Source organism: Nerophis lumbriciformis, linkage group LG24 (assembly GCF_033978685.3).
Source record: "Nerophis lumbriciformis linkage group LG24, RoL_Nlum_v2.1, whole genome shotgun sequence".
Taxonomy (NCBI): Eukaryota; Metazoa; Chordata; class Actinopteri; order Syngnathiformes; family Syngnathidae; genus Nerophis; species Nerophis lumbriciformis.
The window spans coordinates 32,130,001-32,154,000 of record NC_084571.2 but is presented as its reverse complement, the minus strand read 5'-3'; the positions used below and the strand labels follow the sequence as shown (position 1 = coordinate 32,154,000).

The window sequence follows — 24,000 nt, the reverse complement described above, 5'->3', positions numbered from 1 at the left end:
ATTTATTTATGCAAGTTTGAAGTATCAATTATCTAAACACAGTTTGTTTGCATATTTTCAGGATGTAGCTATCTATATATATATATATATATATATATGTATGAAATACTTGACTTGGTGAATTCTAGCTGTCAATATACTCCTTCCCTCTTAACCACGCCCCCGACCACGCCCCCACCTCCCGAAATCGGAGGTCTTAAGGTTGGCAAGTATGGAATATCATTTAAACAGTTAGCTCCATCTTTTGACACTTCTTCCACCCCCGTCCTTGCACGCTACACCGCTACAACAAAGATGACGGGGAGAAGACGCTGTCGAAGGTGAGCCACGTAAATAAGACCGCCCACAAAACGGCGCATCCTGAAGAGACTGTCAGAAAGCGACTTGAAGATGATCTGTAAAACATCATCTATGCAACATTTTGACCAAAGAACCACCATTACATGTTATGTAGACCACAAGGAAGTCTTTTACATTTAGAAAAAAAAAAAAATGACCCCTTTTATGTGCCCTTTTATATGAAAATAGACCTGACTAGACCCGCTCATTGGCAGTGCGCCTTTTAAATCGGCGCGCCCTATGGTCCGGAAAATACGGTATGTGTGCAGTGGATCAACTTTAATGTATTCTTGGAGGTCCCTTGGGCCAGATTGAGGACACTGGCGGGGCCTAGTTTGGACACCCCTCCTCTCGGGCCACACATTAGTGTTAGAACGTGGTTACAAACTACATGTTCCTCCTCTTGCAACAGGTGGCCGATGATGTCAACGTGGCCATGGAGAGGCTGTGCGGCACCTTGGAGCAGGAAAGTTCCAGACTGACGCAGACTACGGGCGAGACCGTGTTCGAGCTCTTCATGTCGTTGAAAAGCCTCAAGGGCTTCCGGGAGTTTCTTCCTCTCAAGTGGGTCACTACGCCGCAGCATGACACACACTAAAGTATTGGGACATTAGCTTACATGAATCACTAGTTACCAAATATGTCAGAGCTCTTAATGCTTCATCTTGAAACATTTTAGTTTATTATATGCTGTTCTGTTCCCAGTGCACAAAACAAGGTCTATAATAGGTGAAAGTATGGCGTCTAGGGACGTAACCAAAATGATCACGGTTATGAAATTACCGCGGTATTGCTGAAAGTGCCTAAAAAGCACACTGAAATCTTTTGCCCATTTTAAAAAAAATGACTAAAATAAATGAACACACTGTTAGAAAAAATGTTTTATGTTATGCTTTACTGATAGTGTTTTGTTTTTGTTTTAATGGCTAAGCTTTTATTGTTTGAATATTGGTTTGTACCGTTGCACTGTAAGATGTACTTAAAAGAAAAGAGCGTAACAAATAAAATCGATTATTATTTCTGGCACATGTTTAGTGGTCCTTGAACGCACCGTAAAAACACCTACGTCTCTAAATTAGAGAAAATAAGATTCATGCTCCGTGGTTTTGAACACAATTAGTTTTATTATTTGGATAAACCCACAACACCAGTACAGGAATAAGAGTGCGGGCATTTGTGTTATTTCTCTAATCTTTTTTTTTTTTTTATTATTATTTTTATTTTATTTATTTATTTAGTCAAATCCACAAAATTTTTTTGATGGGCTATTGTTATCCTTATGCTGACTATGCTGCTCCTATATGACCATATTTATTTATGTGTGTGTGTGTGTGTGTGTGCGTGCGTGCATGCGTGCGTATATGTATGTGTGCGTGCGTATATGTATGTGTATATATATGTATGTATATATATATGTATGTATGTGTATATGTATGTATGTGTATATGTATGTATGTATGTGTATATATATATATATATATGTATGTATATATATATATGTGTATATATATATATATATATATATATATATATATATAGTATATGTATGTATGTATATGTGTGTATGTATGTATGTGAAAGTCTGGGCTTCCCTGCTTAGGCTGCTGCCCCCGCGACCCGACCTCGGATAAGCGGAGGAAGATGGATGGATGGATGGATGGATGTATATATATATATATATATATATGTATATATATATATATATATATATACCTGTATATGTACAGTATGTATGTATATATAAAAATGTATGTATATGTATATATATATGTATGTATCTGTCTCTTTGCAGATTAGACGAACTGCCTTCTCCTTACCTGGAACAAAAAAAGTCATATGTCCACTGATGTTTAAAAACTCTACACTCGGGAGTCTATTTTACATTTCCCCAACGATTTCGCCATTTTTTTCCCTTGTGCACTAATTGACTGAAAGAGCGCGCACTTGCCGCACGAGCGTGATGACGTCACGTTATCGATAGGAAAATGCATTTTTAGACAATATCATTTGCCTGAGCGGCTAGGAGACCCAGAGAGTAACAAGCGCTAAAAAATGGATTGATGGATGGGCTGGAAAGAAAACATTAAAAAAATTATAATTAAAAATAATTAATAAATAAAGAAATTTTACCTGTGGGCCAGATTTTGGACGCTGGCAGGCCGTATCTGGGCCGTGGGCCATAGTTTGGAGACCTATGATCTACAGTATCTCTTGCCTCCCTCCATTGTTTTCATGTTTATGTTGTTTCTGAGTGTGTATGACCTCACGTGGGGCAGGTACAAACCGTAAGCAAATTATTTCAACTCAATGTGTTGTTTTCTCACTTCATACCTTCTTTAAGATGTTTTGTTTCTATAACTACCTTCTAAAATGCTTAGGATTCTCAACCTCTGTGCCGGAGGACTGGACGAAAAAAATTCCGCTTCAAAAAAGTCTTCCCGGGCTACATGTTTTCTTCCATTCTCACTTCCTGTCCTCGTCCCATTACTTTAGTCCACCTTCTGCCTTGTTGTTTTCCGCAGAGATTCAAAGATGTTGGCCTTGACGGGATTCCACAACTGGTTCAAGTCGTCCATCCACAAGTTCCTGCAGGTGGTCCATGACCGATCATGTGACAGGATCTGTAAAGCGGTGGAAACAGACAAGGTAAAACTGCAGAAAGACTCTGGTAACCATGGAGATGCCTCCGCTCCGTGGTCTCCACTGGGGACAAACGGACTGATTGTTTCAGTGTGTCCAAACACGAATGTCATTCCAGTGACAATTTCTTCCAACCTTCCCCTATTATTAATATTATTGCTTCTGTGGTCAGATGGAGGCGGTGCAGCAGGTGCGCCACAGCTCCTCGGCATTGGAGGTAACGTCCTGCTTCAGACAAGTGAGAGACATCTGGCTGCAGCTGGCCTGGCCGGACTCTGCGGGCGCCTTCATCTTCGTCACCCGCCTGACCGACGTAAGCGAACGTCTCGTAGCGGACGTTTACGTTTTACCTCCGACCTTTTGAAAAGGTTATAAGCGGATGTTGGCGGTTTGGTTCATTTCCAACATGCGTCACTCAGTTCCGTTTCTACTCACACAGTTCAACAAGCTTGAAAAGGAGCAGGAAGAAGCAGAGCTTGTATAAATTCAGGAACCGACAGAATCTTGCAGTGTTTAATTGTGACTACCACAGAAATTGCTCCTTTCAGTTGTTAATTGGAATTTTTATGAGCAAACCTGAATGTAATTTGATAATAGAATAATTTCAAAAAAGCCATGAATTGCATAAATATATAAACAAATATATAATATATTAAATAACATTATATATATGTATATATATATATATATATTTATTATTTATATATATAGTGTGTACATATATATACATTATTTATATATATATATACATGTATATACAGTATATATGTATATGTATACTGTGTATATGTGTGTATATATAAGTATGTATATGTATGTATATATATGTATATGTTTATATAAAGATATATATATATATTATGTATATATACATATATATATAATTTATATATAAATAGTGTATATATACATTATTTATATATATATACATTATATATATAATTTGTATATATATATTGTGTATATATATATATATTATGTATATATATAATTTATATATAAATAGTGTGTATATATATATATATATATATATACATTATTTATATATAAACAGTATATATATATATAATTTGTATATATATATTGTGTATATATATATATGTATTGATGTCTAATTATATATATGGCTATGTATATGTGTGTATATATGTATATACAGTATATATGTATATGTGTACTGTATATATATATGTATATATATGTGTGTATATGTATATACATGTGTATATATAATGTGTGTATGTATATATATATATATGTGTATATATAAGGATGTATATGTATGTATATATATATATATGTATATGTTTATATAAATATATATATATATGTATATATATATATAAATATGTGTATATAAATAAAACTAATACAAAATATGACTAAAATAAGAAAATTACACAACCACTACAACATCTATTACTACTACTACAGCTGCTGGTAGTAATAATAGTAAAACAAATAGTATTAATATTTAGTAATAACAATAATATAAAGTTATATTAATAATACTATAATACAATTTTAATGCATAAAATGTAAATAAACATAACACTAACAAAATAAATAAGTAAAATAAGAAATTATACTACCACTACTACTTCTACAGTTAATGTATTAAAATGTAATTTAAAAATATTAAGTATTAAAATGATAATAATACTCTGCGATGAGGTGGCGACGTGTCCAGGGTGTACCCCGCCTTCCGCCCGATTGTAGCTGAGATAGGCTCCAGCGCCCCCCCGCGACCCCAAAGGGAATAAGCGGTAGAAAATGGATGGATGGATGATAATAATAATACTATAATATACTATTTAGTAATAATAATCAAATAAAGTTATTTTCAAATATTATAATATACTTTGTATATCCAAAACAAACATAAAAACATAAAAATAAATCATGTGATTGTCCAACTTTATTCCTATGAATTCTTCAAAATGATGTCCTAATGTTGCAATCATGCAGGACTAATCTGGAGCTTCTGTGCCGTAGAATTTTTGCAGCGAGGCCGTGAGCTACTCGGAGATGCTGACACGCAAGATTGAGAGGAACCAGCTGGGCCGAGACCACAAAAGCTTTATATTGCAGGTAACGCCCGTAGCAAGGCGAAGGTGGCGGAGGGCGCGGGTTGACGTGGGAAGCAAATGTCAGCCATGGCCTTGGCATGGCGTCCCAGCAGGGGAAAAGTGCACCTGACGCGTTAACAAACAAAAAAAAGCAAATTGCCTCTTGTCAACTGTCAATCATTCACACCGTCGCCCCTTTGCTGTCTGTAGCCCTGTTTCTTTTCCTTCGGCTTTTCTCCACTTCCGCCCTTCTTTCTTTTCTCGTTTCCTCCTCCTTGTTCGCCGCCAGCTCTGCGTGGCCCTGAACAACGTGGAGCACGTGCGGGTCTTCCTGGGTCACCTGCCTCGCGACCTGGACTGGTCGGGCGTGGAGCGCGCCATGGAGGAGTCGTGCGGGGCCGAGGGCAAGGAGCAGGTCTACAAGGCCCTCAACGGGCAGCTCTTCAACATGGACCTGGACCTGCAGAGGGAGGCTAAGCGCCTCACCGCGCTGCTCACTGACAAGGTACCACACGGGTTTAGTTCGATATTAGGAACGCCTCCTCTAGTCAAACATACCAACTTCATGTTGTAGCCAATCTGTATATTTTCTATTCTACTGTTGTACCATAAACAACTGGAGGATGCCCAGTGGGATACCAGGTGGTTTTCTACAACCATGCAATCAAACTGTCAAAATAACTACCAGTGATGGGCAAGCTCCTTGGAAAATTTGCTAAGTTAAGCTACAAGTTACTCTTGATTAAATATAGCTAAGCTTTAGGGGAAAATAGATTTAACAGCATTTATATCTACACTGCAAAAAGTCAGTGTTCAAAAACAAGAAAAAAAAAATATAAAAATGAGGGGTATTTTATTTGAACTAAGCAAAATTATCTGCCAATAGAACAAGAAAATTTGGCTTGTCAAGACTTTCCAAAACAAGTGAAATTAGCTAACCTCAATGAACCCAAAAATACCTTAAAATAAGTATATTCTCACTAATAACAAGTGCACTTTTCTTGGTAGAAAAAAAAAATAGACCTTTTTGCTCAATATGTTGAAAAATATTCTTAAATTAAGTAAATGCTAGTGCCATTATCTTGACATAATGATATGCGCTCGGCATCATGATTTTTTTTTTCATGCTTGAAGTAAGAAATGATTACTTTAAAAAAGTAGTTTTATACTTGTGAGTAGAGATGTCCGATATTATCGGCCGATAAATGCGTTAAAATGTAATATCGGAAATTATCGGTATCGTTTTTTGTATTATCGGTATCAGTATCGTTTTTATTTTATTTTATTAAATTAACATAAAAAACACAAGATACACTTACAATTAGTGCACCAACCCAAAAAACCTTCCTCCCCCATTTACACTCATTCACACAAAAGGGTTGTTTCTGTCTGTTATTAATATTCTGGTTCCTACATTATATATCAATATATATCAATACAGTCTGCAAGGGATACAGTCCGTAAGCACACATGATTGTGCGTGCTGCTGGTCCACTAATGGTACTAACATTTAACAGTTGATTTTACTAATTTTCATTAATTACTAGTTTCTATGTAACTGTTTTTATATTGTTTTACTTTCTTTTTTATTCAAGAAAATGTTTTTAATTTATTTATCTTATTTTATCTTATTAATTTTTTTTAAAAGTACCTTATCTTCACCATACCTGGTTGTCCAAATTAGGCATAATAATGTGTTAATTCCACGACTGTATGTATCGGTTGATATCGGTATCGGTAATTAAAGAGTTGGACAAGATCGGAATATCGGATATCGGCAAAAAGCTATTATCGGACATCCCTACTTGTGAGTGTTGATGACACAGCTTTGCAACAGTTGATATTCTAGTTTCAAGCATGTTTTACTCAATATAGGTCATAACATCTCAGCAACAAGCTGTAATATCTTACTGAGATCATTTAGGACCAAAACCCTTAAAACAAGTAAAACACTCTAACATAAAATCTGCTTAGTGAGAAGAATTATCTTATCAGACAGAAAATAAGCAAATATCACCCTTATTTGAGATATTTAATCTTACTTAGATTTCAGTTTTTGCAGTGTATGGACTAGGGTTGTACGGTATACCGGTATTAGTATAGTACCGCGATACTAATGAATCATATTCGGTACTATACCGCCTCTAAAAAGTACCGGTCCCCTGGCCCCCCGTCGTCGTCACGTCGTGACATTGCTGGTTTTACGAGCAGAGGAGCATGTTCGGCGGCACACAATCACGGATTACTTACAAGCAGACAAGGTGTGTAGACAGAAAAGGGAGAACAGACGCATTTTGGCTTAAAAACTAAAGATAAAAGTGAAGTTATAACACTGAAACGCCCACCGGAAGAGGTGCTTTAAGACAGTGATCCCCAACCACCGGTCCGGGGACCCGTACCGGTCCGTGACGCATTTGCTACCGGGCCGCAGAGAAACATAAAATAATTTATAAACGACTGCTTTTTCTCCGATTTAACTTTGGCCTGTCCCACTTGAATAGAATAGAATAGAAAGTACTTTATTGATCCCTGGGGGAAATTCAGCAACACAGTTCGCTCACAATAGACAAGAATAATAATAAATAATATAATATATATAACATATTATATATATATTATATAAATAATATAAATATATTCTACATATACTCAACATTTAAGTGCAGTCAAGGAACATATGCATTATACAGTCTGATGGCTGTCGGTATGAAGGACCTCCTGTGTCGTTCCGTGTTGCATTTTGACACACCAATAAGCTTGTTTATAGATGTATAACACATTTCCTTATAGGGAGTTACCATTTGTTATATTAGTTATAACTTTGTGACATGATACAATGCACATTAATGAGCATTTAAAATATAAATGTGACAGATTGTAGCCAAAGGCTGATTTCCATATGCATTTCATTGCAAAGAAACAAGTCCAGAGCTCCCACTAATTCAGCGTTATAGTGAGTTGTATTTTTCATGCACTTATTTTTGCTGTATGTATCTGGCACAAGTGGAAAGCCGGCCCCTGAAAATAATGCCTACATAAAACCGGTCCGTGGTGCAAAAAAGGTTGGGGACCACTGCTTTAAGACATGGCTAGCTAGCGGCTAAAGTCCATCCGCAGTCTGCAGTGTTGTAGCTACTTCTAAATCACTAATCCTCGTCTCCATGGAGACAAATCAAGTAAGTTTCTTACAAGTATCATCCCTGCAGGATCGAGGAATAGCTAAACATGTTTCACTACACACCGTAGGTAAACAAATGCCATTGGTGGATCTACACCTGACATCCACTGTAATGATACCAAGTACGGGAGCGTATTTAGTCGATACTACTATGATTACATCGATATTTTTTGGCATCACAACATCTTCTTTCATTTTTAAAAAAAATTATATTATATTTTCAACTCATGTCCCTGGACACATGAGGACTTTGAATGTGACCAATGAATGATCCTGTAACGACTTGGTATCGGGTTGATACCCAAATTTGTGGTATCATCCAAAACTAGGGATGTTCGATAATATCGGACTGCCGATATTATCGGCCGATAAATGCTTTAAAATGTAATATCGGAAATGATCGGTATCGGTTTCAAAATTATCGGTATCAGTTTCAAAAAGTAAAATTCATGACTTTTTAAAACGCAGCTGTGTACACGGATGTAGGGAGAGGTAAAGAGCGCCAATAAACCTTAAAGGCACTTCCTTTGCGTGCCGGCCCAGTCACCTCATATCTACGGCTTTTCACATACACAAGTGAATGCAATACTTGGTCAACAGCCATACAGGTCACACTGAGGGTGGCCGTATAAACAACTTTAACACTGTTACAACTATGCGCCACACTGTGAACCCACACCAAACAAGAATGACAAACACATTTCGGGAGAACATCCGCACCGTAACACAACATAAACACAACAGAACAAATACCCAGAACCCCTTGCAGCACTAACTCTTCCGGGACCCTACAATATACTCCCCCCGCTACCCCCCCAGATTCCCCCACCCCACCTCAACCCCGCCCACCTCAACCTCCTCATGCTCTCTCAGGGAGAGCATGTCCCAAATTCCAAGCTGTTGTTTTGAGGCATGTTAAAAGAAATTATGCACTTTGTGACTTCAATAATGGCATTTTTTTTCCATAACTTGAGTTGATTTATTTTGGAAAATCTTGTTACATTGTTTAATGCATCCAGCGGGGCATCACAATAAAATTAGGCATAATAATGTGTTAATTCTACGACTGTATATATCGGTATCGGTTGATATCGGAATCGGTAATTAAGCGTTGGACAACATCGGAACATTGGATATTGGCAAAAAAGCCATTATCGGACATCTGTATCCAAAACTAATGTAAAGCATCCAAACAATAGAAGAATATGTGATTATTACATTTTAACAGAAGTGTAGATAGAACATGTTGAAAGAGAAAGTAAGCAGATATTAACAGTAAATGAACAAGTAGATTAATAATACATTTTCTACCACTTGTCCTTGATAATTTTGACGAAATAATAGAATGAGAAATGACACAATATCAGCAGAGGCTGACTTTCAGGACGTGGAACGTCTCTACGCTGGTGGGGAAGGAGCCTGAGCTGTTGCGGGAGGTGGAGCGCTACCATTTGGATCTAGTGGGGCTTACCTCTACGCATAGCAAGGGCTCTGAAACCACAATCCTGGACAAGGGATGGATCTTGTTCACTTCTAGAGTTGCTGAGGGTGTGAGGGCCCAGGCGGGTGTGGGGATACTCACGAGTCTCCGGCTGAGTGCCTGTACGTTGGAATTCACCCCAGTGGACAAGAGGGTCGCCTCCCTTCGCCTTAGGATTGGAGGGGGGACAACTCTTGACTGTTGTTTGTGCGTATGCACCAAACAAGAGTTCAGAGTATTCGGCCTTCTTGGATACCTTGCATGGGGTCCTGTATGGGGCGCCGGCAGGGGATTCCATAGTCTTGCTGGGGGACTTCAATGACAGTGATACTTGGACTGGTGTGATTGGGAGGAACGATCTCTCTGATCTGAACCTAAGTGGTGGATTGTTATTGGACTTCTGTGCTAGTCATGGACTTGTGATAACAAACACCATGTTCAAGCATAAGGATGCTCATAGGTGTACCTGGTACCAGCGCACCCTAGACCAAAGATTAATGATCGATTTTGTAATCGTATCAGCTGGTCTGAGGCCGTATGTTTTGGACACTCGGGTGAAGAGAGGGGCTGAACTGTCAACTGATCACCATCTGGTGGTGAGTTGGGTAAGATGACAGGGGAAACCTCTAGACAGACCTGGCAAACCCAAGCGTGTAGTGCGGGTGAACTGGGATAGTTTGGAGGAGTCCTCTGTCCGGAAGGACTTCGACTTCCACCTCCGGCGGGACGTCTCTGCCATCCCTGTGGAGGTTGGGGACATTGAACAGGAATGGGCAATGTTCAAAGCCTCTATTGCTAAAGCTGCAGCTGCGAGCTGTGGCCAGAAGGTCTTAGGTGCCTCAAGGGGCGGTAACCCTCGAACACCCCAGTGGACAAGAGGGTCGCCTCACTTCACCTTAGGGTTGGAGGGGGGAAAACTCTGACTGTTGTTTGTGCGTATGCACCAAACGAGTTCAGGGTATTCGGCCTTCTTGGATACCTTGCATGGGGTCCTGTATAGGGCGCCGGCAGGGGATTCCATAGTCTGGGAAGCCGTCCGACTGAAGAAGGAGTCCTACCGGGGTATGTTATCCCAGGGGACTCCGGAGGCAGTTGCAAGGTACCGACAGGCCCGAAGGGCAGCGGCCGTGGCTGTGGACGAGGCTAAGCAGAGGGTGTGGGAGCAGTTCGGGGAATCCATGGAGAAGGACTATCATGCGGCACCAAAGCTGTTCTGGAAGACCATACGGCACCTCAGGAGGGGGAAGCAGGGAACCATCCAAGCTGTGTACAGCAAGGATGGGACTCTGCTGACTTTTGTCTATTCAAAGAGTCATATTGCTATAAAAACTGTCCATTTTCTTATGCACTTTTAACCTGTCAACTATACATCAGGGGTTATGTTTACTCATTATTTACCCCATAGTAACATTTGAGTTCCTTGGGTTTAAAATATGCACATTTAATGAGGTCTACTAAGCTAAAAAACAAACAAACATGATATTATTGTTATGTTTATTTGCATGACTTGTGTCCAGATGCTGCCTGAGCTGAGACGGTACCTCCAACACATCAGCTTGTCCCCAGACTCCATCAACAATGACGACGTACGTCTCAAGGCAGCTAAAGTACATCATATTTAAAATGACGCTGCGTAATACTTTTGTGTTTGTGTGTCATTGTCAGGCTGTGGCCCCGCTCATGAAGTACCTTCAGGACACCATGGTCATCCTCACCGACACGCTGGTCAAAGACAACCTGGCTCGGTAATGACCTTCTTTTTCTATTTAACTTCATGTAGATTTTGCAATTGCCTTAAAAAAGTGTGTATATTTTGCCTTATATGCATGAATTATGAACTAAAGATTGTTTTTCTCTTTAAAACATACATTTTTCAAGGAGTTGGTGAAATGTCCGCTATAGCCTCGTAAGGACCAAGCTGTTTGTTTACATGCTTTTTTTTAATTTCTCTTTGCTATTTGGGCTTACTGGACCTTAATTAGAATAAAAACTAAGAATCATCTTGTGATATGATGTACTTAGTCCATAAGTAACAAACGTGTACTTCATGTTTAGTGACATGCTAATTCTTATTTTTACACTTTTTTTTTCCAAATTCCATTGTATGTTATACTCTTCTGACACCACCAGATGGCAGTATAAGTGTCCACATAAGCGGCCATAAGACCCCAATTCAGTTGTGTACACAATTTTGGAAATAAGAGCTGTCCACGCATGTGGCCACTAAGCCTTATTAATGAACAAGATGTTGTTTAACAAATTTGATGAAATATATATTTTTTAGAAAAAAGTTTAAATACGATTTTGTGAACGCTATAACATCTTAAACAATGTCTTTACATATTTCAATATACACTGTTAAATGTATTGCAAACACTTTGATCCACAAATATTGCTATATTTCAATAAATACGTGTACATTCGAGTTAGATCAATTAATTTGGAACCATGAAGTTACTACAATCGAAGTATTTTAAAAAGCATTCTTATAATTTTAGTGGACACATAATCACCATTTCCTTAAATTACAAAATCCATACTCAGAATTGTTTTCAATTATATTACTCGTTAGTAAGTATTGTACTTATTACGCACCTGCTGTTTAATTGTAATGTGCATCTTAGTTGTTGTTTTCATGAACAAATTTGGGGGTGTTGAAATCGCCATGTAAAATCACTAATGCTAATCAGTAGCCTGTTAATAGCAAAACCAAAGCATATTAGCATCAAGCTGGCACATTTTTGGAAAAGTGGAGCTTTACTTAACTAACTTTGGAGCGTTTTTTAGTGAATTTCTTTGGCATTAAAAATTGCAACATTACTGAGAAGGTAGTTTGGTTTAGTCCGCTCTAGGGTTGTACAGTGTACCGTGACCCACGATCCCTCAGTCGGTACTGCATCAAAAACCGACATCATCGTGTGAAGGATATCACCACATGGCCTCAGGAACACTTCAGAAAACCACTGTCAGTAACTACAGTTGGTCGCTACATCTGTAAGTGCAAGTTAAAACTCTACTATGGAAAACGAAAGCCATTTATCAACAACACCCAGAAACGCCGCCGGCTTCGCTGGGCCCGAGCCCATCTAAGATGGACTGATGCAAAGCAGAAAAGTGTTCTGTGGTCTGGCGAGTCTACATTTCAAATTGTTTTTGGAAACTAGATACTCCGGACCAAAGAGGAAAATAACTATCCAGATTCTTATAGGCGAAAAGTTCAAAAGCCAGCATCTGTGACGGCATTTCGAACATTAAATATCTTGTCTTTGCAGTCAAAGTTGAAAAGTATTTGCAAACCATTGTATTCTGTTTTTATTCATGAATTACACAACGTGCCAACTTCACTGGTTTTGGGTTTTGTACATGTAATTGGTATCGGCCGATCTCATTATTGAATGATCAGTATTGGAACCAGCAGCATAAACAATTCTTAGTTTTATATAAAAACAATAATGCTGCGTTTTTGATTGACACCCTCTCGTAGGTATTTCGTTGTGCGTTTTTTTTAATTTTGGTGTTGTCGACTCGTTCCAGAGTTCTGCAGAGTCTGTGGGAGCTCCTGGTGCGCATGATCCTGGACTCGGTGACCGAGAACCGAGGCATTCAGGTGGAGTTCTACAACCGCTTCCAATACACAGTGGAGGTCAGTGGTGACATGGTTTCTTGCCTGGAATTATTCCCATGTCGCGCACAAAGCCCGCCAGACAAGAATAATAAAAGTCTCGTATAAAAGTGTTGCTCTTTAACTCTCAGAGGTCTACGCAGATGCAGCCTGATGACGCAATCACGCTGCATTTCAATGTTGCTCATTTACAACCAGAGTTAGGATCTTCACCAGATTTGAGGTCGTTCTAGACTCAATTGGTGCATATGTCAAAATGAAAAAAAATAACTGTAGTCACACATCTGAGTTTGTACTAAAATAAGACAAAATAAACCGTTTTTTCAGCTAAACTCAAAAGCATGTCAAACCAATAAATCCTACCCTGGACTCTAAAGGGTTAATGCGCTTTTTTGACTTGTCTGTCTGTGATGCAGACGCTGCTGCAGTTCCTCCATGACAACGGAAAGGGTTTGTCCCTGGAAGACATGAAGAGTGGCGACTACAAGGTCATTTAACACACAGCTTGTACACAACTACTGTATGTGTAATGTATCATACACTGGATTCATAATAGTCCGTCGGCATGAGGACATTTGTTTATGCGGGGGCTGAATAATGTAGAAAAACATGCAAAATGACATCAACCATAATAATAATCTCATTATCTTAATCAGGGGTCCCCAAACTTTTTGACTCGGGGGCCGCATTGGGTTAAAACAATTTGGCCGGGGGCCGGGCGGTATATATATATATATATATATATATATATATATATATATATATATATATATATATATATATATATATATATATATATAGATAGATAGATAGATAGATAGATAGATAGATAGATAGATAGATAGATAGATATATGTGTGTATATATATATATATATATATATATATATATAGATATTAGATATATATATGTATGTATGTATATATATATATATATAGATATTAGATATATATATATATGTATGTATGTATATATATATATATATATATATATATATATATATATATATAGCGCACTTTCCGCGTGCGATGATGTCACGTTATCGATGAGAAAATGCATTTTTAGACAATATGATTTGCCTGAGCGGCTAGGAGACACCGTGAGTAGCAAGCGGTACAAAGTGGATAAGAAAAGACAGAAAAAAAAAAAATGTAATACTTGGGACTTCACGCGGGCCTGATTTTGGACGCTGGCGGGCCGGATCCGGCCCGCGGGCCGTAGTTTGGGGACCCCTTATCTTAATTGTATTTTTATATGTATCTTTACTTGTTTAAAAAGTTACTAACTCCATGACGAGGTCCTGTAATCCCCTAAAGGGAGGGTACATAATAATGTGATATTAATAAAAGGAGAAAAACGCGTATCAGACCAATTTCTTGCGATTTAGGTTCCCATTTAAATTGCAAGTTTTATTTATTCTGCTTCTAAATCGATTAAAATTTTTTAAGAACCAATTAATTTTTTTATTTTATTTTTGACTAAATATTATTTTTTTAAGGAATCATTTTTTGGATTAAAAACAATAAATACATATTATTGCTATCATTGTTAATATTGATATTGTTGTTTTGCAAATTTTTGTTTTTCCTTTTTTTAGTATATTTTTATGTTTTCTCAATAGCTTTGTAAATTTCTACCCTAAGTATTTTAAAGCTCGGATTGGGTTGGAGTTTGGTTTGCTCTATTTTCTTTAATAATAATAATAATAATACATTTGATTTGGTATAGCGCTTTTCAGAGTACTCAAAGACGCTTTACAGGATAACAAATTAAAATATAAAACATGTCATGGCACATATTTGTACATAAAACAATAGAATTGTTTGGTTTACTTTTTAAAACGTATTAACATATTTTTACACTACATTTAAAAAAAAAAAAAAAAAGTTCTATATAATGCTAAAAATTACTAAATTTAGATTTTTTGAGGGGGCAGCATGGTGGACTAGAGGTTAGTGCATGTCCCTAGAGGGACAAGCGGTAAAAAGTGGATAGATTTTTTTTTTTTTTGCACTACAAGATTCTTTTAGGATTTTTTCCAAAAAAGAAAATTGAATATACAATAAGAATGGCACTATATTTAAAATGTGTAATTATTACTCATAAATTATGATACATACTCATACACAGAACAATAAAATGGTTTAGTTTACTTTCTTTTATTAAACATTTTTCAAATATATTGGAATTTTTTCACACAATTTTTATTTTTTTTACTAAAAGAAGTAATATAATGTAAACATTGCATATTTTAAACGTGTAAATATTACTCATCATATGTATTCATACATAGAACCATAACATAGTTAGGTTTACTTTATTGAAAAAAAATTCAATTAATACAGCATATATATTTTTATATTTCATCATGTTTTGAGATGTTTCCAAAAAAAATTTAATTAAATATCCTGTAAGAATAACAATATTTCAAAGGTGCAATTAATATACACAACACATACAGTATTCATATTTAATACACAATAAATAGTTTGGTGTACTTTTTTCACATGTTTTGCCAGTACAATCTATGGAATATTTTTGTAAATGGATCACAGCCTTTGTACTCATATATTTCATGACTAATATATTAACCATTTTAATAATTACTCATGAATATTTCAAATGCAATCAATGTTTTGTTCCTATTTTGTATTTGCAAAATTCATACAGAATTGTCATTATTATTAACTAAATAAGGTGGTTCTCTCAACATAAAGTACAATATAGGAGACACTATATTTCATAAAGCCTGTTCCAATATGTTAGTTCAAGACAAATATTTACTTTAAACATATTTTATTGTTCATTACTGGCCTGTATGACATTTAAAATACAGTGTTATATTATTTTACCTTTATTTATGCTTTATTATTCCATTCTACTAATTGGCACACTGCAACTACAGCTCTCCTTTCTATTAATGCTAAATGTTTATTTATTCTTGTATTTTTGTAATCATATCTGGCAAAAACACCACATAAAAACATTGCTGCTCCAAATAAATACTACATTTATATCTTCCTTCGTCCTCACGCTGCTTCAGGTCCTGGAGGAGGAGCTGAAGCTGAACAAATGTTCCTCCTTCGAGCTGATCGAACAATACTACCTGGAGAAGATCTCCCTGCAGGTGCGTTCCGTCTCGCCGACCGCCATGACGGGCATCGATCCTACCGCACGACGTTTCTCTCTTTTCTTCTATGCATTTGAACCAAACTGCATCGGTGGAACTTGTTTATGTCGACTACTCATCACGTCCTCATCCTGAGTGTTTTTCTCTGAAACACTCAAAACAATGACTTATGACATGTTGCTGTATTGTGTTTTTTTATAGCAGATTTGTGGGTAAATTATGGGTGTCCCGATATTAGGTATCGGTCCGATATCAGCAACAAACAAATAATTGATTATATCGTCTATAGTGCATTTACCTGTGCAAAATTGGACAGTCAGTTAACATCTAAATGTCCTCCAATAAACACACAAGGTTGGTCTTTTCTCATATTTTAGACAACGGGGTCTTCGTTGTGGTATTTTAGGCTTCATATTGTGCCACACATTTTCAATGGGAGACAGGTCTGGACTACAGGCAAGCCAGTCTAGTACCTGCACTCTTTTACTACAAAGCCACGCTGTTGTAACACGTGCAGAATGTGGCATGGCATTGTCTTGCTGAAATAAGCAGGGGCGTCCATGCTTGGATGGCAACATATGTTGCTCCAAAACCTGTATGTACCTTTCAGCATTAATGGTGCCTTCACAGATGTGTAAGTTACCCGTGCCTTGGGCACTAATACACCCCCATACCATCACACATGCTGGCTTTTGAACTTTGCGCCTATAACAGTCCGGATGGTTATTTTCCTTTCTGGTCCGGAGGACACAATGTCCACAGTTTCCAAAAAACAATTTGAAAAAGTGGACTCATCAGACCACAGAACACTTTTCCACTTTGCATCAGTCCATCTTAGATGAGCTCGGGCCCAGCGAAGCCGGCAGAGTTTCTGGGTGTTGTTGATAAATGGCTTTTGCTTTGCATAGTAGAGTTTTAACTTGCACTTACAGATGTAGCGACAAACTGTAGTTACTGACAGTGGTTTTCTGAAATGTTCCTGAGCCCATGTGGTGATATCCTTTACCCACTGATGTCGCTTTTTGATGGCCAGCCTGGACCCGGATGAGTCTGTCATAAAAGTGTTAGAAATAAATCATATCTTCGTTTTTTTTTTCCCCCAACGCATAGATCTCTAGTTCGGTCGACATGAAGTTAAATTTTATCTCTATGTTTTATGACGTTTTTATATTAAAGAAACCCCTATTTTTAATGGGAAAAACACAAAATATGCAATATTTTCCCCACAAAAAAAATTTCAAAGTGAAATATTTGCTGTGATGTAATTGGAGCCTGGGATATGTCAATAATTCTTGAAATAACTGAAAACATGTTTTATATTCTAGTATCTTCAAATAAGCCACCCTTTGCTCTGATTACTGTTTCGCACACTCTTGGCATTCTCTCGATGAGCTTCAAGAGGTAGTCACCCGAAATGGTTTTGACTTCACAGGTGTGCCTTATCAGGGTTGATTAGTGGAATTTCTTGCTTTATCAATGGGGTTGGGACCATCAGTTGTGTTGTGAATGAGAAGGTGTGTCCAAACTTTTGGCCTGTACTGTATTTTCCCAGAATGGGTCACATTACTAATTGTACGATTTTCGATTTTTTTTTGTTTTTTTAAACTTTATTATCGCCCATTCTCAAATGTGCAAGCGAGGTGTCCGTGATGGCAACAACCGCTTATGACACAGCCATTTCAAAAGGCGTCGACTAAAATATGAGAAAATACTTTAGAAAACCTCAATCTAAGAATCCTAAAGATGTCCGGTGGGATACATAGTGGTAGTCTACATGCATTTGTCTCTGCAGAAAACTCTCAAACACACACGCTTCGGTCGTATCAGCGTCAAATGTTACTACGACGCTCCCGAGCAGCGGCTGACCGTGGAGATTCTGCACGCCGCCGACATCATGGCGCTGGACGCTAACGGTAAACACGTATCTGAAAGTTTATTTTTAGAGGATTTTTATTTTCACTGATTGTGTCCGTTAGGTCTAAGCGACCCATTTGTGATCGTGGAGCTGTGTCCTCACCACCTCTTCCCTCTGGCCAAGAGTCAACGCACGCAAGTGAAGCTGAAGACGCTCCACCCCGTCTTTGACGAGCTCTTTTACTTGTGAGTTTTTTTTATTTAAAGGTCGCACTGCATGTGCACTTGAACACGTACACTAACTTCTTTAACTCAGAACTTCATCTCCTCAATGTGTTCTCCCTGGAAAGGACGCCCTCTTTTTATTTAGAAACACCTAACGTGTACAAAAACTACAATGTTGAATTCAGTATTAATTTAGATCAATTATATATATATGTGTATATATATTAGAGATGCGCGGTTTGCGGGCACAACCGCGGAGTCCGCGGATTATCCGCGGATCGGGCGGATGAAATTTTAAAAAATTAGATTTTATCCGCGGGTCGGGTCGGGTCGGGTCGGGCGGTTGAAATTAAAAAAAATTAGATTTTAAATAGATTCAGGCGGGTGGCAGTTAAACCAATTCGGAAATATATATACATAGTTAAATGTTGTTACCCACATACGAAAAACGAGCAGGCACCTGCTGCATATGCCACAACAGAAGAAAAAAAAAAAAAGAGATGGACACTTTTACGGAGCGAAGAAGGCCCCCGACGCCTCGCCGGGGTCCGGGACCGAGGCCCCTTCCCCCGAGAGGGCCCCACCGGGAGCAGTAGCTGAGGCGATCCGCGAGAAGGGCCCGACGCACGTCCAGGGTCACCACCGCGCCCACCGCACCGACACCCCGCCTCGTCCGCCTTCGCCGCGGCCGGCGTCACGCGCAGCAGGTAAGCAGCTTACCTGCCCACCACCCCCGTGGCCGGGGGCTCGTAACAGGGGTCACTCCGCGCGCTCCGCCCGCGCAGTTTACCTGCCCGCCACCCCTGTTGCCGGGGGCGCGTAACAGGGCTCACTCCGCGCGCAGTGCGCTCACGAAAGGGGTGGGGCTCATTCTGGTTGATACAGACAGCAGGACGGTGGCCATGGACGTCGGAACCCGCTAAGGAGTGTGTAACAACCCACCTGCCGAATCAACTAGCCCTGAAAATGGATGGCGCTGGAGCGTTGGGCCCATACCCGGCCGTCGCCGGCAGCGAGACGCGCTTGGAGGTGCGCTCAGCGCGGCTCCCATATGATTGCGCACTGGTGTGCGTCTGGGTCGTGACAGCGTGGCACGCGAATGTCTGTGCTGCATTGGATCAGTCTCCTTTTTTTAACAGGCAAAAGCTTTATAACCTCACTAATGCCTTGCATCGTCTATATTGGATATATAACAACGGGCGGGTGCGGGAGGATGGCGGGCGGGTGCGGTTCTGATCAAATGTTACATCGGGTGGATGGCGGATGGTTGACGACTTTCTGATGCGGTTGCGGATGAAATAATTGCCTATCCGCGCATCTCTAATATATATATATATATATATATATATATATATATATATATATATATACAATATTTAACACAAAGGTTCCATGAAGTTTTTTTTTACCATACACACAAAACATATTTAGCATTATTAAACTATAACTTTTTTATCAATTATAATTAAAGTGTTCTTACAAATGCTTGTATTTTATTTTATTTGTTTAATATTTGTTGATATAGTATTTTACGAATATATGATTAGGGAAAAGAAAAGTTCTAGGAATGTTTTTATTGTATTAAAAAGTATATCTTATTCATTGTAAAAATAAAAATAAAAGTAAAAAATTTAAATATATATATATATATATATGTATAAAATACTTTTTAAATAATTTACACAATAATTTTATGAAGTACTTTTAAATTAATTTACACACTAATTTCATGAAACTCTGTTTTTGTATAGATATTCTTTGTAAAAACATGTATATGTAAAAATGTGTGTGTGTGTGTGTGTATATACTTATTAAGGCTGTCAGACATATAAAATATTTAATCGCGATTAACAGCATTTTGTTCATACTTAACTCAAAATTAATCGCACATAGGTATAATTTTTCAGTGTGTTCTGACGTGTTTTGATGTCAGATAAAAGATGCAATAAAAAAAAGTCTCCTTTTGACTTCCTGCCGACCGTCTGTCATCTTACTTACTAAAGCAGTCACAGTAACAAAACAAATATGTTATCATTGCACTTTAACCGTAATCTGAATAGGTGAAGCACCACCCACTTCTGAATGACGCGCGCAGCAGGTGTTTGCTGCGGGGATGTCGCCTCTTCTTACGGCAGAAAATAGTATGTTCTTGTCAGGAGAATATATATATATATATATATATATATATATATATATATATATACAAAAAAATATTCACATATGTATGTGTATATATGTGTTTATGTATGTATATATAAGTGTATATGTATATATAAATGTTTAGATGTATATGCATGTATGCATATTATATATGTATATGAGTATGTGTATATATATATATATCATATACACAATATATAAATATATGTATACATATTTTTTGATTATTTTTTTAAACAATACAAGAGTCGGATGGTATTTGAGGTGTCTTAATTATCTTATTAAAAATATATATGTAATATTTATTTACAAAAAAATAAAATTAAAATGATAAACAATGCCATTTTCAAAAATAGTAATACTGCAAGAGTGCTATGATATTCAAGGAGTATTTTCATTATTTAATTTTTTTTAATATAAAATATATATAGGATATTAAAAATTGTTTTAAAATTACACATGCTACTTTTTTCATTATTAATGCATGAGTTGTATATTAAAGTTTTATTTTTTTTATTTTACTAAAAATATATTTATACAACATATTTACAGTATTAGAAATCATTTTAAATTGTCAATGCCTTTAAAAAAAATATGAATAATGCAAGAGTTTTATGATAATTAAAGTGTCTTTTCATTATTTTATTCCAAAAATATATTTATAAGATATTTACAATATTTAAAACAATTCAAAATTATAAGGACATATTAAAAATTAATAATGCAAATGTTAAAAAAAAATAATTAAAAAAAAAAATATGCGTACCTTTTGTATACAGTATGCATAATGTAGTTATGGTTTGCAGTGGTGTAGAGCTGCCCTGTTTCTAATGTTGTGACTGTTTAATATATCTTAATAAAGATAACAAAATATTAGGAACATATCCAAGTGTGATGCAGTGTGGTTTGTACACCATACATGTAATATAGCATGTGGTATTGCAATGATAGACCTACTGTATATATAGTTGTGCTGTGAAACTGTTCTGCAGCCACGTGAGCCCCGAGCAGTACCGACACAGATTCGCCTGTTTGACCTTCACTGTGATGGACTACGACTGGCTCTCCACCAACGACTTTGCCGGCGAGGCTGTGGCCCCCCTCAGTGACTTCTGCTGGCCAGGGAGGCCCAACGCCACGGCGGCCGGCAAGAGCGTGCAGCCTTTCATCCTCCACCTGTCTCGCAGCAAACCCAGCGGTATGTCTGCTCCTTTCAATAAGAACAATAAGGATGATAATAATAATAATCATGCAGTGCAGGAAGTCCAATACATTCAATACAAACACTAATGTATAAGTAAGTGTAAATATGACACAAGCACTGTTAATATTCAGCTGTAAAGTGTGAAGAAAAACACTTAAGTGCAAATGGGAGAATAAGGCCCTTAATAAACTTAAACGACACAAAAGTGTAAATATATGTAAAAAGAAGTTACCTTTCTTGTCTGAACACTTTTCGTAAACAAGTTGCCCAAGAAAAAGTAAAATGTGTGAATCCATTACCATGCACTTGATTGCGAATTTTGGTTTCAGAGGCACATTTTTTCCAAAAAATGGGATGGTTTTAAGAAATGGCTGGCTTTTGTGAGTGGAAGATTAGTGGTTATAAAGCACAGGTGTCAAACTCAAGGCCCGGGGGCCAAATCTGGCCCGCCACATTATTTTATGTGGCCCGCGAAAGCCTGGAAATAATATGCATTAATAAAATGCTTCATCTTTTCTTAGTAAATATAATTATTTTCCTTTTGCCATTAAAAATCATGTACTGCATGCAATTGCATATTTTTTTAAATGCAATATCAAAATCAAAATATTATATTATCATTTATTCCAAAAATATTTTTTATTAAAGTAAAGATAAATACTGTACTTAAATATCTGCTTGACTTATGATTTAAAAACAAACTATCCATCAAATTGTAGACTGTAAAATTGACAATAGATTTTACGGTTAAATTCCGCCGATTGAGTTTTTTACTGTAAAATCAACTTTGGTACTGTTTTTTTCCATACACAGTAAGACACTAAAACATTAAAAAAATAACAAACAAAAAGAATTGAAACAACAAGATTTTACTGTAAAAACAAACAAACTGGCAGCTCTGTTGCATGCATTTTACAGTAAAAACAGTGGTATTGTTTTTCCATTCCATTGCATTTATTAAAAATGTTTATAAGCTGTAAAAAAAAAAAAAAAAAACCACTGCTTTTACTGTAAAATTCTGGTGACTGAACTGCCAGTTTTTTTTAAAGTAAAATTTTTTTTTTTTTTTTTTTGCAGCTTATGTAAAAAAAAAAATATTGTTAATGTATTATATATATATACATATATTCATATTATACTCATTGTTAAACGCGGCCCTCTGAGAGAAACCATAACTGCAATGTGGCCCTCAATGAAAACGAGTTTGGCAACCCTGTCATAAAGGGTTTAAACAGTGTAGTGTAGAGATGTCCGATAGTATCGGCCTGCCGATATTATCGACCGATAAATGCTTTAAAATGTAATATCGGAAATTATCGGTATCGGTTTCAACCTCCCGATTTTCCCGGGAGACTCACGAATTTCAGTGCCCCTCCCGAAAATTTGCCGGGGCAACCATTCTCCCGAATTTCTCCCAATTTCCACCCGGACAACACTATTGGGGCGTGCCTTTAGCGTCCTCTACAACCTGTCGTCACGTCCGCTTTTCCTCCATACAAACAGCGTGCCGGCCCAGTCACATAATATATTCGGCTTTTACACACTCATAAGAGAATGCATTTGCATACTTGGTCAACAGCCATACAGGTCACACTGAGGGTGGCCGTATGAACAATTTTAACACTGTTACAAATATGCGCCACACTGTGAACCCACACCAAACAAGAATGACAAACACATTTCGGGAGAACATCCGCACCGTAACACAACATAAACACAACAGAACAAATACCCAGAACCCCTTGCAGCACTAACTCTTCCAGGACGCTACAATATACACACCCCGCCCACCTCAAAATTATGGAACGGATTAACCAAATAAATCAAACAAAGCACCAATATGATTCTGTTGAAGAGACCGTTCAAACTCCAAGTGTTCACAAAGTACACAGAACAAGAATTATGATGAATATCTTGAACCCGTTTTTTTCCTTTTTTTTTAATTGAGACAAAGATTATTTATGTATTTAATATTTGTATGCTTAATATGGTATATTATTTATTCATTATTTATCTGTTCACTGTTCTGTTACAGAGAACAAGGACATTGGATAAAATTGCTATGGTATGAAAAGGGGTAGGATTTAATAAGCTCTGCT

At 37.3% G+C, this 24,000-nt stretch overlaps 1 protein-coding gene across 3 annotated transcripts in view; it reads left to right on the top strand.

Annotated features, from left to right (window-relative positions):
• The window catches only part of baiap3 (BAI1 associated protein 3), a 125,711-nt gene that overhangs the window by 99,630 nt on the left and 2,081 nt on the right, over positions 1–24,000 (top strand). For 2 of the 3 annotated variants that reach the window (XM_061981992.2, XM_061981991.2), the window contains exons 21-33: positions 752–903; positions 2,862–2,985; positions 3,152–3,292; positions 4,975–5,070; positions 5,338–5,553; positions 11,224–11,292; positions 11,372–11,451; positions 13,241–13,349; positions 13,745–13,816; positions 16,372–16,455; positions 18,251–18,371; positions 18,435–18,558; positions 21,690–21,895. In XM_061981992.2, coding sequence (XP_061837976.1) covers positions 752–903; positions 2,862–2,985; positions 3,152–3,292; positions 4,975–5,070; positions 5,338–5,553; positions 11,224–11,292; positions 11,372–11,451; positions 13,241–13,349; positions 13,745–13,816; positions 16,372–16,455; positions 18,251–18,371; positions 18,435–18,558; positions 21,690–21,895 — 1,594 coding nt within the window. The remainder of the gene's footprint in view (positions 1–751; positions 904–2,861; positions 2,986–3,151; positions 3,293–4,974; positions 5,071–5,337; positions 5,554–11,223; positions 11,293–11,371; positions 11,452–13,240; positions 13,350–13,744; positions 13,817–16,371; positions 16,456–18,250; positions 18,372–18,434; positions 18,559–21,689; positions 21,896–24,000) is intronic. The other variant, XM_072916005.1, reaches the window with a different exon arrangement.